General features: G+C 32.6%; 1 protein-coding gene across 1 annotated transcript in view; it reads left to right on the top strand.

Annotated features, from left to right (window-relative positions):
• The window catches only part of LOC133649523 (protocadherin Fat 3), a 235516-nt gene that overhangs the window by 65599 nt on the left and 152417 nt on the right, over positions 1 to 17500 (top strand). Inside the window, exon 6 of the mRNA XM_062046111.1 lies at positions 6470 to 6668. Coding sequence (XP_061902095.1) covers positions 6470 to 6668 — 199 coding nt within the window. The remainder of the gene's footprint in view (positions 1 to 6469; positions 6669 to 17500) is intronic.

The raw sequence follows: 17500 nt of genomic DNA on the forward strand, positions 1-17500 counted from the left end.
GTCACATTAAAATTAAGTGCTGGACCACATCAAGTTATGGGATGGGCCACAATAAAATGATATGGCGGGTCACAGTATAATGATTTGGTGGGTCACAATAAAATGAAATGGCAGGCCACCATAAAATAATTGGCATTTACACTGAACGATGACAAGATGGCGTTCAGGCAGCAAAGACAACTAAATATGTTGTACTTAATGTGTTGTTGTTGTGTGACAACACCACATTTAGGCGAGGTGTTGTGTTGTTGCTCGGGGTTACTGAGGTGCGGCACGGCGTGATTGCTCGCTCCGCTGGCGGGTGAGCAATCACGCGCCAAAAGAGGAAGTTTCATCAGACTCATGTTAGGTGCTCCTCAATTACCCGCCAGAGCGTCTCGGCACTGGCAGCCAACACTCGTAAATACTGACAGTCCAGCAGCGCCATTTTACTCTGGCGGGGAGGAAGGAACCTGCCACTTGTGTGTCCTCTCTTGGATTGAGAGTGCCGCTGCCAAATAGTGACCCCAACATCACCAAATACTGACTCCCAACATGACCAAATAGTGACTCCCAACATGACCAAATAGTGACTCCCAAACATTACCAAATAGTGACTCCCAACATGACCAAAAAGTGACTCCCAACATGACCAAATAGTGACTCCCAACATGACCAAATAGTGACTCCCAACATGACCAAATAGTGACTCCCAACATGACCAAATAGTGACTCCCAACATGACCAAATAGTGACTCCCAACATGACCAAATAGTGACTCCCAACATGACCAAATAGTGACTCCCAATATGACCAAATAGTGACTCCCAAACATGACCAAATAGTGACTCCCAACATAAACAAATAGTGACTCCCAAACATGACCAAATAGTGACTCCCAACATGAACAAATAGTGACTCCCAAACATGACCAAATAGTGACTCCCAACATGACCAAATAGTGACTCCCAACATGAACAAATAGTGACTCCCAAACATGACCAAATAGTGACTCCCAACATGACCAAATAGTGACTCCCAGCATGACTAAATAGTGACTCCAAACATGACCAAATAGTGAGTCCCAACATGACCAAATAGTGAGTCCCAACATGACCAAATAGTGACTCCCAAACTGACCAAATAGTGAGTCCCAACATAACCAACTAGTGAGTCCCAACATGACCAACTAGTGAGTCCTAAACATGACCAAATAGTGACTCCCAGCATGACCAAATAGTGACTCCCAACATGACCAAATAGTGACTCCCAGCATGACCAGATAGTGACTCCCAACATGACCAAACAGTGAGTCCCAACATGACCAAATAGTGACTCCCAACATGACCAAATAGTGACCCCCAACATGACTAAATAGTGACTCCCAACATGACCAAATAGTGACTCCCAACATGACCAAATAGTGACTCCCAACATGACCAAATAGTGACTCCCAACATGACCAAATAGTGAGTCCCAACATGACCAAATAGTGACTCCCAACATGACCAAATAGTGACTCCCAACATGACCAAATAGTGACTCCCAACATGACCAAATAGTGAGTCCCAACATGACCAAATAGTGAGTCCCAACATGACCAAATAGTGACTCCCAACATGACCAAATAGTGACTCCCAACATGACCAAATAGTGAGTCCCAACATGACCAAATAGTGACTCCCAACATGACCAAATAGTGACTCCCAACACTTTGACATTGCCAATATTCAAATAACACTTTGTGCTGCATCGTTTCTTGTTTATTGCAGTTTTTATGTTCATAGTCAGGTCAATTATTTTTGTTAAGCGTCTTTTCTCTAGAGACTCAACGCGCTTTATTTACTAAGTAGAATGTAAGGAGGCACTGGGAGCAGGTGGGTGAAGTGTCTTGCCCAAGGACACAATGGCAGTGACTAGGATGGCGGCAGCGGGGATCAAACCTGGAACCCTCAAGTTGCTGGCACGGCCGCTCTACCAACTGAGCCACGCCGCCCCATCGTTTATTATTGTTAGACGTTTATTATTCATAACTACCCCCCTGCTCCCCCACCTTGTCAAAAAATCACCAAACTTGTCCCAAACGTTCATGCTGCAATTAAGTATTATATATTTTATGTTATGAACTATTATAGTTTTTATGTTATTAACTATTATAGTTTTTATGTTATTAACTATTATAGTTGTTATTTTATTAATTATGTTATGAACTATTATAATTTTTATGTTAACTAATCTAGATTTTATGTGATTCACTATTATAGTTTTTGTTATTAACTATTATAATTGTTATGTTATTACCTATTATAGTTTTTGTTATTAACTATTACATTTTTTATGTTATTAACTATTACAGTTTTTTATGTTAACTATTATAATTTGTATGTTAACTACTGTAGTTATTATGTTATTAACTACTATAGTTATTATGTTAACTATTAGTTAACTATTATAGTTATTATGTTATTAACTACTATAGTTATTATGTTAACTATTAATTAACTCTTATAGTTATTAACTAATATAGTTATTATGTTATTAACTAATATAGTTATTATGTTAACTATTAGTTAACTATTATCGTTATTATGTTATTAACTAGTATATTTACAACTTCACACATCTCTGACACTAACATGTTGTATTATTGTTATTAGAATATTAATCCTAATAAAGGACAACTTGACACATCTCTGACACTAATATAATGATGTTGTATTATTGTTATTAGAATATTAGTCCTAATAAAGGACAACTTGACACATCTCTGACACTAATATTATGATGTTGTATTATTGTTATTAGAATATTAGTCCTAATAAAGGACAACTTGACACATCTCTGACACTAATATTATGATGTTGTATTATTGTTATTAGAATATTAGTCCTAATAAAGGACAACTTGACACATCTCTGACACTAATATTATAATGTTGTATTATTGGTATTGGAATATTAGTCCTAATAAAGCACAACTTGACACATCTCTGACACTAATATTATGATGTTGTATTATTGTTATTAGAATATTAGTCCTAATAAAGGACAACTTGACACATCTCTGACACTAATATTATAATGTTGTATTATTGGTATTGGAATATTAGTCCTAATAAAGCACAACTTGACACATCTCTGACACTAATATTATTATGATGTATTATTGTTATTAGAATATTAGTCCTAATAAAGGACAACTTGACACATCTCTGACACTAATATAATGATGTTGTATTATTGTTATTAGAATATTAGTCCTAATAAAGGACAACTTGACACATCTCTGACACTAATATTATGATGTTGTATTATTGTTATTAGAATATTAGTCCTAATAAAGGACAACTTGACACATCTCTGACACTAATATTATGATGTTGTATTATTGTTATTAGAATATTAGTCCTAATAAAGGACAACTTGACACATCTCTGACACTAATATTATAATGTTGTATTATTGGTATTGGAATATTAGTCCTAATAAAGCACAACTTGACACATCTCTGACACTAATATTATGATGTTGTATTATTGTTATTAGAATATTAGTCCTAATAAAGGACAACTTGACACATCTCTGACACTAATATTATGATGTTGTATTATTGTTTTTAGAATATTAGTCGTGATAAAGCACAACTTGACACATCTCTGACACTAATATTATGATATTGTATTATTGTTAATAGAATATTAGTCATAATAAAGGACAACTTGACACATCTCTGACACTAATATCATGATGTTGTATTATTGTTATTAGAATATTAGTCCTAATAAAGGACAACTTGACACATCTCTGACACTAATATTATGATGTTGTATTATTGTTATTAGAATATTAGTCCTAATAAAGGACAATTTGACACATCTCTGACACTAATATTATTATTTTGTATTATTGTTTATTGTTATTAGAATATTAATCCTAATAAAGGACAACTTCACACATCTCTGACACTAATATTATGATGTTGTATTATCGTTATTAGAATATTAGTCCTAATAAAGGACAATTTGACATATCTCTGACACTAATATTATGATGTTGTAGTATTGTTTTTAGAATATTAGTCCTAATGAAGGACAACTTGACACATCTCTGACACTAAGATTATGATGTTGTATTATTGTTATTAGAATATTAGTCCTAATAAGGACAACTTGACACATCTCTGACACTAATATTATTATGATGTATTATTGTTATTACAATATTAGTCCTAATAAGGACAACTTGACACATCTCTGACACTAATATTATGATGTTGTATTATTGTTATTAGAATATTAGTCCTAATAAAGGACATCTTGACACATCTCTGACACTAATATTATTATGATGTATTATTGGTATTAGAATATTAGTCCTAATAAAGGACAACTTGACACATCTCTGACACTAATATTATGATGTTGTATTATTGTTATTAGAATATTAGTCCTAATAAAGCACAACTTGACACATCTCTGACACTAATATTATGATGTTGTATTATTGTTACTAGAATATTAGTCCTAATAAAGGACAACTTGACACATCTCTGACACTAATATTATGATGTTGTATTATTGTTATTAGAATATTAGTCCTAAAAAAGGACAACTTGACACATCTCTGACACTAATATTATGATGTTGTATTATTGTTATTAGAATATTAGTCCTAATAAAGCACAACTTGACACATCTCTGACACTAATATTATGATATTGTATTATTGTTATTAGAATATTAGTCAGAATAAAGGACAATTTGACACATCTCTGACACTAACATTATGATGTTGTATTATTGTTATTAGAATATTAGTCCTAATAAGGACAACTTCACACATCTCTGACACTAATATTATAATGTTGTATTATTGTTATTAGAATATTAGTCCTAATAAAGGACATCTTGACACATCTCTGACACTAATATTATTATGATGTATTATTGTTATTACAATATTAGTCCTAATAAAGGACAACTTGACACATCTCTGACACTAATATTATGATGTTGTATTATTGTTATTAGAATATTAGTCCTAATAAAGGACAACTTGACACATCTCTGACACTAATATTATGATGTTGTATTATTGTTATTAGAATATTAGTCCTAATAAAGGACAACTTGACACATCTCTGACACTAATATTATTATTTTGTATTATTGTTTATTGTTATTAGAATATTAATCCTAATAAAGGACAACTTCACACATCTCTGACACTAATATTATGATGTTGTATTATCGTTATTAGAATATTAGTCCTAATAAAGGACAATTTGACATATCTCTGACACTAATATTATGATGTTGTAGTATTGTTTTTAGAATATTAGTCCTAATGAAGGACAACTTGACACATCTCTGACACTAAGATTACGATGTTGTATTATTGTTATTAGAATATTAGTCCTAATAAGGACAACTTCACACATCTCTGACACTAATATTATTATGATGTATTATTGTTATTACAATATTAGTCCTAATAAGGACAACTTCACACATCTCTGACACTAATATTATTATGATGTTTTATTGTTATTACAATATTAGTCCTAGTAAGGACAACTTGACACATCTCTGACACTAATATTATGATGTTGTATTATTGTTATTAGAATATTTGTCCTAATAAAGGACATCTTGACACATCTCTGACACTAATATTATTATGATGTATTATTGGTATTAGAATATTAGTCCTAATAAAGGACAACTTGACACATCTCTGACACTAATATTATGATGTTGTATTATTGTTATTAGAATATTAGTCCTAATAAAGCACAACTTGACACATCTCTGCCACTAATATCATGATGTTGTATTATTGTTATTACAATATTAGTCCTAATAAAGGACAACTTGACACATCTCTGACACTAATATTATGATGTTGTATTATTGTTATTAGAATATTAGTCCTAATAAAGGACAACTTGACACATCTCTGACACTAATATTATGATGTTGTATTATTGTTATTAGAATATTAGTCCTAATAAAGGACAACTTGACACATCTCTGACACTAATATTATGATGTTGTATTATTGTTATTAGAATATTAGTCCTAATAAAGCACAACTTGACACATCTCTGCCACTAATATCATGATGTTGTATTATTGTTATTACAATATTAGTCCTAATAAAGGACAACTTGACACATCTCTGACACTAATATTATGATGTTGTATTATTGTTATTAGAATATTAGTCCTAATAAAGGACAACTTGACACATCTCTGACACTAATATTATGATGTTGTATTATTGTTATTAGAATATTAGTCCTAATAAAGGACAACTTGACACATCTCTGACACTAATATTATGATGTTGTATTATTTTTATTAGAATATTAGTCCTAATAAAGCACAACTTGACACATCTCTGACACTAATATTATGATGTTGTATTATTGTTATTAGAATATTGAGTCAGGCATGTTTGTTTGAGTCAAAATGAGCTCCACCCCTCAGGTGGAGGACTTGAACGACAACGCGCCCCTCACCTCGGACCCCATCTACCACCCGGTCGTCATGGAGAACTCGCCCAAGGACGTGTCCGTCATCCGGATCCAGGCGCAGGACCCCGACCTGACCGCCACGCCCAGTCGTCTGAGCTACCGCATCACCGCCGGCAACCCGCAGAACTTCTTCTACATCAACCCCAAGACAGGCAAGATTGTCACACATCCATTTTTATGTTGGTCTTCATTGTCAGTCAGGGTCAGGATGTCTCATGTCCCGGCTTGGAGGCAAAAACTGGATCTTGTCCAGCCATATATCACACACACCAATTGTCAAACATCAATATTTAACATAAGGACAGAAACGTTAGCAACACTAGCATAGCTATGGCTACATGCTAACATTACATTTTAACATCATGCTAGGTTAGCAACACTAGCATAGCTATGTGAGCTACATGTTAACACTACATTTTAACATCATGCTAGGTTAGCAACACTAGCATAGCTATGTGAGCTACATGCTAACATTACATTTGAACATAATGCAAGGTTGGCAACACTATGTGAGCTACATGCTAACATTACATTATGACATCATACTAGGGTAGCATCACTAGCATAGCTATGTAAGCTACATGCTAACATTACATTATGACATCATACTAGGGTAGCATCACTAGCATAGCTATGTAAGCTACATGCTAACAATACACTATAACATCATACTAAGTTAGCTGCATGCTAACATTACATTTTTACATCATGCTAGGTTAGCAAAACTAGCATAGCTATGTGAGCTACATGCTAACTCTACATTATAACATCATACTAGGTTCGCGACATTAACGTAGCTATGTGAGCTACATGCTAACATTACATTATAACATCATACTAGGTTAGCAACATTAACGTAGCTATGTGAGCTACATGCTAACATTACATTATAACATCATACTAGGTTAGCAACATTAACGTAGCTATGTGAGCTACATGCTAACATTACATTATAACATCATACTAGGTTAGCAACATTAACGTAGCTATGTGAGCTACATGCTAACAGAACATTATAACATAATACTAGGTTAGCAACACTAGCATAGCTATGTAATTTACATGCTAACATTTCATTACAACATCATACTAGGTTTGCGACATTAACGTAGCTATGTGAGCTACATGCTAACATTACATTATAACATCATACTAGGTTAGCAACATTAACATAGATATGTAAGCTACATGCTAACATTACATTATAACATCATACTAGGTTAGGAACATTAACGTAGCTTTGTTAGCTACATGCTAATATTACATTATAATAGACTGACCATACGTCCTCTTTTCTGATTAAATCAGACATATTTGGTCACTGCATGACTGCAAGCTAATCGATGCTAACATGCTATTTGGGCTAGCGATATGTACACATTGCATCATTATGCCTCGTTTGTAGCTATATTTGAGCTCATTTAGTTTCCTTTAAGTCGTCTTAATTCCATGTATATCTCATGACACATGTAATATGGCTTTTAATTTTTTGCGGCTCCAGACAGATTTGTTTTTGTATTTTTGGTCCAATATGGCTCTTTCAACATTTTGGCCTAGTAGATTATGACCTTTCTACTTCACAAATAGTGACATCACTCTTGTGTTGGACTTCCTAAGCGTGTGTACCTAATGAAGTGTCCTCACTGCCTCTTCAAAGGAATGTTCCGCGATGGCGTGCCCAACAAAATGTGTGTACAGACTGCGCAATGTGCCACAGGGGAGACATCCTCGCCATCCCAGCGTTGCCTTTTTGTTTATCTCCGTTCCTCGTCGCCGTCGTATCGACGACCATCGCCTACGCAGACTGATAAATTGGCTTTTACCTCGTTTCCGCCGCTCGCCGCCGCCGCTCGTCTTTATAGCCTCCCCCATCCCCCCCCCCCCCCCCCCCCCCCCGCCCGGGTCCAATAACGCTCATATTAAACTGCTGGATTTATAAGACAGGCCTGCCAGCTCCGCCCCTCCGGCGGCGCCCGTGGCGATGAGTCATCTGCCCACAACTTGCCCACTTTGACACATCTCTGACACTAATATTATGATGTTGTATTATTATTAGAATATTAGTCCTAATAAAGGACAACTTGACACATCTCTGACACTAATATTGTGATGTTGTATTATTATTAGAATATTAGTCCTAATAAAGGACAACTTGACACATCTCTGACACTAATATTGTGATGTTGTATTATCGGTATTAGAATATTAGTCCTAATAAAGGACAACTTGACACATCTCTGACACTAATATTATGATGTTGCATTATTGTTATCAGAATATTTGTCCTAATAAAGGACAACTTGACACATCTCTGACACTAATATTATGATGTTGTATTATCGTTATTAGAATATTAGTCTTAATAAAGGACAATTTGACACATCTCTGACACTAATATTATGATGTTGTATTATTTCTATTAGAATATTAGTCTTAATAAAGGACAACTTGACACATCTCTGACACTAATATTATGATGTTGTATTATTGGTATTAGAATATTAGTCCTAATAAAGGACAACCTGACACATCTCTGACACTAATATTATGATGTTGTATTATTGTTATTAGAATATTAGTCCTAATAAAGGACAACTTGACACATCTCTGACACTAATATTATGATGTTGTATTTTTGTTATTAGAATATTAGTCCTAATAAAGGACAACTTGACACATCTCTGACACTAATATTATGATGTTGTATTATTGGTATTAGAATATTAGTCCTAATAAAGGACAACTTGACACATCTCTGACACTAATATTATGATGTTGTATTATTGGTATTAGAATATTGGTCCTAATAAAGGACAAGTTGACACATCTCTGACACTAATATTATGATGTTGTATTATTGGTATTAGAATATTAGTCCTAATAAAGGACAACTTGACACATCTCTGACACTAATATTTTGATGTTGTATTATTGTTATTAGGATATTAATCCTAATAAAGGACAACTTGACACATCTCTGACACTAATATTATTATTTTGTATTATTGTTTATTGTTATTAGAATATTAATCCTAATAAAGGACAGCTTGACACATATCTGACACTAATATTATGATGTTGTATTATTGGTATTACAATATTAGTCCTAATAAAGGACAACTTGACACATCTCTGACACTAATATTATGATGTTGTATTATTGTTATTAGAATATTAGTCCTAATAAAGGACAACTTGACACATCTCTGACACTAATATTATGATGTTGTATTATCGTTATTAGAATATTAGTCCTAATAAAGGACAACTTGACACATCTCTGACACTAATATTATGATGTTGTATTATCGTTATTAGAATATTAGTCCTAATAAAGGACAACTTGACACATCTCTGACACTAATATTATGATGTTGTATTATCGTTATTAGAATATTAGTCCTAATAAAGGACAACTTGACACATCTCTGACACTAATATTATGATGTTGTATTATTGTTATTAGAATATTAGTCCTAATAAAGGACAACTTGACACATCTCTGACACTAATATTATGATGTTGTATTATTGTTATTAGAGTCTTAATAAAGGACAACTTGACACATCTCTGACACTAATATTATGATGTTGTATTATTGTTATTAGAATATTAGTCCTAATAAAGGACAATTTGACACATCTCTGACACTAATATTATGATGTTGTATTATTGTTATTAGAATATTAGTCCTAATAAAGGACAACTTGACACATCTCTGACACTAATATTATGATGTTGTATTATCGTTATTAGAATATTAGTCCTAATAAAGGACAACTTGACACATCTCTGACACTAATATTATGATGTTGTATTATCGTTATTAGAATATTAGTCCTAATAAAGGACAACTTGACACATCTCTGACACTAATATTATGATGTTGTATTATCGTTATTAGAATATTAGTCCTAATAAAGGACAACTTGACACATCTCTGACACTAATATTATGATGTTGTATTATTGTTATTAGAATATTAGTCCTAATAAAGGACAACTTGACACATCTCTGACACTAATATTATGATGTTGTATTATTGTTATTAGAGTCTTAATAAAGGACAACTTGACACATCTCTGACACTAATATTATGATGTTGTATTATTGTTATTAGAATATTAGTCCTAATAAAGGACAATTTGACACATCTCTGACACTAATATTATGATGTTGTATTATTGGTATTAGAATATTAGTCCTAATAAAGGACAACTTGACACATCTCTGACACTAATATTATGATGTTGTATTATTGGTATTAGAATATTAGTCCTAATAAAGGACAACTTGACACATCTCTGACACTAATATTATGATGTTGCATTATCGTTATTAGAATATTAGTCCTAATAAAGGACAATTTGACACATCTCTGACACTAATATTATGATGTTGTATTATTGCTATTAGAATATTAGTCCTAATAAAGGACAACTTGACACATCTCTGACACTAATATTATGATGTTGTATTATTGGTATTAGAATATTAGTCCTAATAAAGGACAACTTGACACATCTCTGACACTAATATTATTATTTTGTATTATTGTTTATTGTTATTAGAATATAAATCCTAATAAAGGACAACTTGACACATCTCTGACACTAATATTATGATGTTGTATTATTGTTTTTAGAATATTAGTCCTAATAAAGGACAACTTGACACATCTCTGACACTAATATTATGATGTTGTATTATTGTTATTAAATTTTTAGTCCTAATAAAGGACAACTTGACACATCTCTGACACTAATATTATGATGTTGTATTATTGTTATTAGAATGTTAGTCCTAATAAAGGACAACTTGACACATCTCTGACACTAATATTATGATGTTGTATTATTGTTATTAGAATTTTAGTCCTAATAAAGGACAACTTGACACATCTCTGACACTAATATAATGATGTTGTATTATTGTTATTAGAATATTAGTCCTAATAAAGGACAACTTCACACATCTCTGACACTAATATTATGATGTTGTATTATCGTTATTAGAATATTAGTCCTAATAAAGGACAACTTGACACATCTCTGACACTAATATTATGATGTTGTATTATTTCTATTAGAATATTAGTCCTAATAAAGGACATCGTGACACATCTCTGACACTAATATTATGATGTTGTATTATTGTTTTTAGAATATTAGTCCTAATAAAGGACAACTTGACACATCTCTGACACTAATATTATGATGTTGTATTATTGTTATTAGAATATTAGTCCTAATAAAGGACAACTTGACACATCTCTGACACTAATATTATGATGTTGTATTATTGTTATTAGAATATTAGTCCTAATAAAGGACAACTTGACACATCTCTGACACTAATATTATGATGTTGTATTATCGTTATTAGAATATTAGTCCTAATAAAGGACTACTTGACACATCTCTGACACTAATATTATGATGTTGTATTATTGGTATTAGAATATTAGTCCTAATAAAGGACAACTTGACACATCTCTGACACTAATAGTATGATGTTGTATTATTGTTATTAGAATATTAGTCATAATAAAGGACAACTTGACACATCTCTGACACTAATATTATGATGTTGTATTATTGGTATTAGAATATTAGTCCTAATAAAGGACAACTTGACACATCTCTGACACTAATATTATTATTTTGTATTATTGTTTATTGTTATTAGAATATTAATCCTAATAAAGGACAACTTCACACATCTCTGACACTAATATTATGATGTTGTATTATTGTTATTAGAATAGTAGTCCTAATAAAGGACAACTTGACACATCTCTGACACTAATATTATGATGTTGTATTATCGTTATTAGAATATTAGTCCTAATAAAGGACAATTTCACAAATCTCTGACACTAATATTATGATGTTGTATTATTGGTATTAGAATATTAGTCCTAATAAAGGACAACTTGACACATCTCTGACACTAATATTGTGATGTTGTATTATTGTTATTAGAATATTAGTCCTAATAAAGGACAATTTGACGTATATCTGACACTAATATTATGATGTTGTATTATTGTTATTAGAATATTAGTCCTAATAAAGGACAACTTGACACATCTCTGACACTAATATTATGATGTTGTATTATTGTTATTAAAATATTAGTCCTAATAAAGGACAACTTCACACATCTCTGACACTAATATTATGATGTTGTATTATTTGTATTAGAATATTAGTCCTAAAAAGGACAACTTGACACATCTCTGACACTAATATTATGATGTTGTATTATTGTTATTAGAATATTAGTCCTAATAAAGGACAACTTGACACATCTCTGACACTAATATTATGATGTTGTATTATTGTTATTAGAATATTAGTCCTAATAAAGGACAACTTGACACATCTCTGACACTAATATTATGATGTTGTATTATTGTTATTAGAATATTAGTCCTAATAAAGGACAACTTCACACATCTCTGACACTAATATTATGATGTTGTATTATCGTTATTAGAATATTAGTCCTAATAAAGGACAACTTGACACATCTCTGACACTAATATTATGATGTTGTATTATTTATATTAGAATATTAGTCCTAATAAAGGACAACGTGACACATCTCTGACACTAATATTATGATGTTGTATTATTGTTTTTAGAATATTAGTCCTAATAAAGGACAACTTGACACATCTCTGACACTAATATTATGATGTTGTATTATTGTTATTAGAATATTAGTCCTAATAAAGGACAACTTGACACATCTCTGACACTAATATTATGATGTTGTATTATTGTTATTAGAATATTAGTGCTAATAAAGGACAACTTGACACATCTCTGACACTAATATTATGATGTTGTATTATCGTTATTAGAATATTAGTCCTAATAAAGGACAACTTGACACATGTCTGACACTAATATTATGATGTTGTATTATTGTTATTAGAATATTAGTTCTAATAAAGGACAACTTGACACATCTCTGACACTAATATTATTATTTTGTATTATTGTTGATTGTTATTAGAATATAAATCCTAATAAAGGACAACTTGACACATCTCTGACACTAATATTATGATGTTGTATTATTTCTATTAGAATATTAGTCTTAATAAAGGACAACTTGACACATCTCTGACACTAATATTATGAAGTTGTATTATTGTTGTTAGAACCTGCCCGGGTCCAATAACGCTCATATTAAACTGCTGGATTTATAAGACAGGCCTGCGAGCTCCGCCCCTCCGGCGGCGCCCGTTGCGATGAGTCATCTGCCCACAACTTGCCCACTTTGACCCGGGCTGCTGGCGGAGACTTCCACTGGTTTCCCGAAAACGCCATTTTTTTCCTGGCGCTCAAGTGGTCTTATTGCCGCAGCGTGACGCACTACATACCCCCCCCCCCATTGTTTCCTTGCAGAACTCCAGCAGCTGGTGTTTGCTTTCGCCGCACCCCCTCCCACCACCCAAAACCACTTTGCGCCCCCGCCACCCCCGGCCCGCCCCCCTTGGCGGGGGTGCAAACAGACGAGATGAATGTTGACACAAAGGTCCGAGACCCCCTGGAAAACACTGCAATGTTTGCCCGGCCTCCTTTTTTCCCTCATTTTCCATCCCGCGTTGGTTTAGTCGGATCAGAACCAATTGGCGCCGCCCAAATGACCACGCCACACTTTCACTTTCGAGTCGGAGGGTACACCAGAAGTCAATTATAGGACATCGCGGTGTAGTAAAGTAGGGATGGGTATCGCTTACATTTGAACCCATACGGTACCAATTCCCGGGAATCGATACCGGTACTGGACGATACTCATTTTCGGTACTTTTGTGTGTGTTAATAAATAATAATTGCACTTCCAAGACATTAGATGGCAGTACTCTATATATAGGCTATCTAACGAGGAAGTACCTAATGTTAAAGTTAAAGTACCAATGACTGTGTGTTATGTTGCGCCCCACAAAGGGTTTCTACTGTAAGTATTGTACTTGTTAATTAAAGTTAAAGTACCAATGATTGTCACACACACACGAGGTGTGGCGAAATTATTCTCTGCATTTGACCCATCACCCTTGATCACCCCCTGGGAGGTGAGGGGAGCAGTGAGCAGCAGCGGTGGCCGCGCCCGGGAATCATTTTTGGTGATTTAACCCCCCAATTCCAATGTGTGTTGATAAATAATAATTGCACTTCCAAGACATTAGATGGCAGTACTCTATATATAGGCTATCTAACGAGGAAGTAGCTAATGTGTCATGTTGCGCCCTACAAAGGGTTTCTACTGTAAGTAATGTACTTATTACACACCAGCTGTTTGATCGGAACATTCATTTTTGTTGAAACTTGCCATGTAAAATCACTAATGCTAATAGTAGCCTGTCTATGACGAATCTAATGTGAATTAGCATCAAACTAGCACATTAGCGGTACCGATTCCCGGGAATCGATACCGGTACTGGACGGTACTCATTTTCGGTACTTTTGTGTGTGTTAATAAATAATAATTGCACTTCCAAGACATTAGATGGCAGTACTCTATATATAGGCTATCTAACTAGGAAGTAGCTAATGTGTTATGTTGCGCCCTACAAAGGGTTTCTACTGTAAGTATTGTACTTATTACACACCAGCTGTTTGATCGGAACATTCATCTTTGTTGAAACTTGCCATGTAAAATCGCTAATGCTAATAGTAGCCTGTCTATCACGAATCTAATGTGAATTAGCATCAAACTAGCACATTAACGGTACAGATTCCCGGGAATCGATACCGGTACTGGACGGTACTCATTTTCGGTACTTTTGTGTGTGTTAATAAATAATAATTGCACTTCCAAGACATTAGATGGCAGTACTCTATATATAGGCTATCTAACTAGGAAGTAGCTAATGTGTTATGTTGCGCCCTACAAAGGGTTTCTACTGTAAGTATTGTACTTATTACACACCAGCTGTTTGATCGGAACATTGATCTTTGTTGAAACTTGCCATGTAAAATCACTAATGCTAATAGTAGCCTGTCTATGACGAATCTAATGTGAATTAGCATCAAACTAGCACATTAGCGGTACCGATTCCCGGGAATCGATACCGGTACTGGACGGTACTCATTTTCGGTACTTTTGTGTGTGTTGATAAATAATAATTGCACTTCCAAGACATTAGATGGCAGTACTCTATATATAGGCTATCTAACGAGGAAGTAGCTAATGTGTTATGTTGCGCCCTACAAAGGGTTTCTACTGTAAGTATTGTACTTATTACACACCAGCTGTTTAAATTGTAACATTCATCTTTGTTGAAATTTGCCATGTAAAATCGCTAATGCTAATAGTAGCCTTTCTATGACGAATCTAATGTAAATTAGCATCAAGCTAGCACATTAACGGTACCAATTCCCGGTACCTGTTAAAACAATACCGGTACTGGACGGTACTCATTTTCAGTACTTTTGTGTGTGTTAATAAATATACTTTCCTCACGTTACCCAGGTGCCGTAACACGGATGTTACATAAATCGGTGCACGGTAGGACCGGCGGCATTCGGTCTGTGCCCAAAAAAAAAAAAAAAAAAAGAGGTTTTTTTTTTGTTGCGCCTTAAAAAGTGTTAATACTGTACGTATCATACTTATTCCACACCAGCTGATTGTAACGTGCATCTTAGTCGTAGTTTTCGTCCGCGCATTGGGAGGTGTCGAAATTGCCATGTAAAATCGCTAATGCTAATCTGTAGCGTGTCAATAGCAAAGCCAATGCATATTAGCATCACGCTAGTGCATTTTGTTGCCATATGAGTTCCTTCCTTGTGGTAATGTAAAATTAGGAGGTAAATTAATGAGTGATGTAAATAACTTACGCAATTATGTTTAGTTAATGATGTTTTTATTCATTAACTCGACATAAAGTAACTGCTAAAAATAATAATTATTAAAATGTACAAAAACAAACTTACTCACTTTACACCACGCCTCCAAATATTGATAAAAATAAGTTAAAAATACAAATAAATACAAATTAAATTAAAAAAAATTAAATTAAAAAAATTAAATTGAAAATAAATAACAAATAAATAATAATTAATAAAAAATAAATTAAAAAATATGTTAAAAATACATTAACTCGACATAAAGTAACTGCTAAAAAAAATTATTATTAAAATGTACAGAAACAAACTTACTCACTTTACACCACGCCTCCAAATATTGATTAAAATACGTTAAAAATACAAAAAATTAATAAATACATAAATAAAATAAAAAAATACACAAATTAAAAATAAATAACTAATAAATAATAAATAAATAATAATTAATACAAATAAATAAAAAAATACGTTAAAAATACTATAACTCGACATAAAGTAACTGCTAAAAAAAAAATATTATTAAAATGTACAAAAACAAACTTACTCACTTTACACCACACCTCCAAATATTGATTAAAATCCGTTAAAAATACAAAAAATAAATAAATACATAAAAAAATAAAAATAAAAATAATAATAATAATATACAAATAAAAAATAAATAACTAATAAATAAATAATAATTAATAAAAATACATTTAAAAATACGTTAAAAATACATTACCTTGACATAAAGTAACTGCTAAAAAAAATAATTATTAAAATGTACAAAAACAAAAGTTACTCACTCTACACCATGCCTCCAAATATTGATTAAAATATGTTAAAAATAAAAAAAATAAAAAAATACAAAATAAAAAAAATTAAAATATACAAATTAAAAATAAATAACTAATAACTAATAAATAAATAATAATTAATAAAAATAAATAAAAAAATACATTAACTCGACATAAAGTAACTGCTAAAAAAAATAATTATTAAAATGTACAAAAACAAAAGTTACTCTACACCACGCCTCCAAATATTGATACAAATACGGGGAAACAACAAGTATAACAGTTAACGTTTCTTCACTGAAGGTTGGCAGCTTCGAGGAGCTGCTCGAACTTCTTCTGTCA

Source organism: Entelurus aequoreus, linkage group LG05, assembly GCF_033978785.1.
Source record: "Entelurus aequoreus isolate RoL-2023_Sb linkage group LG05, RoL_Eaeq_v1.1, whole genome shotgun sequence".
NCBI lineage: Eukaryota > Metazoa > Chordata > Actinopteri > Syngnathiformes > Syngnathidae > Entelurus > Entelurus aequoreus.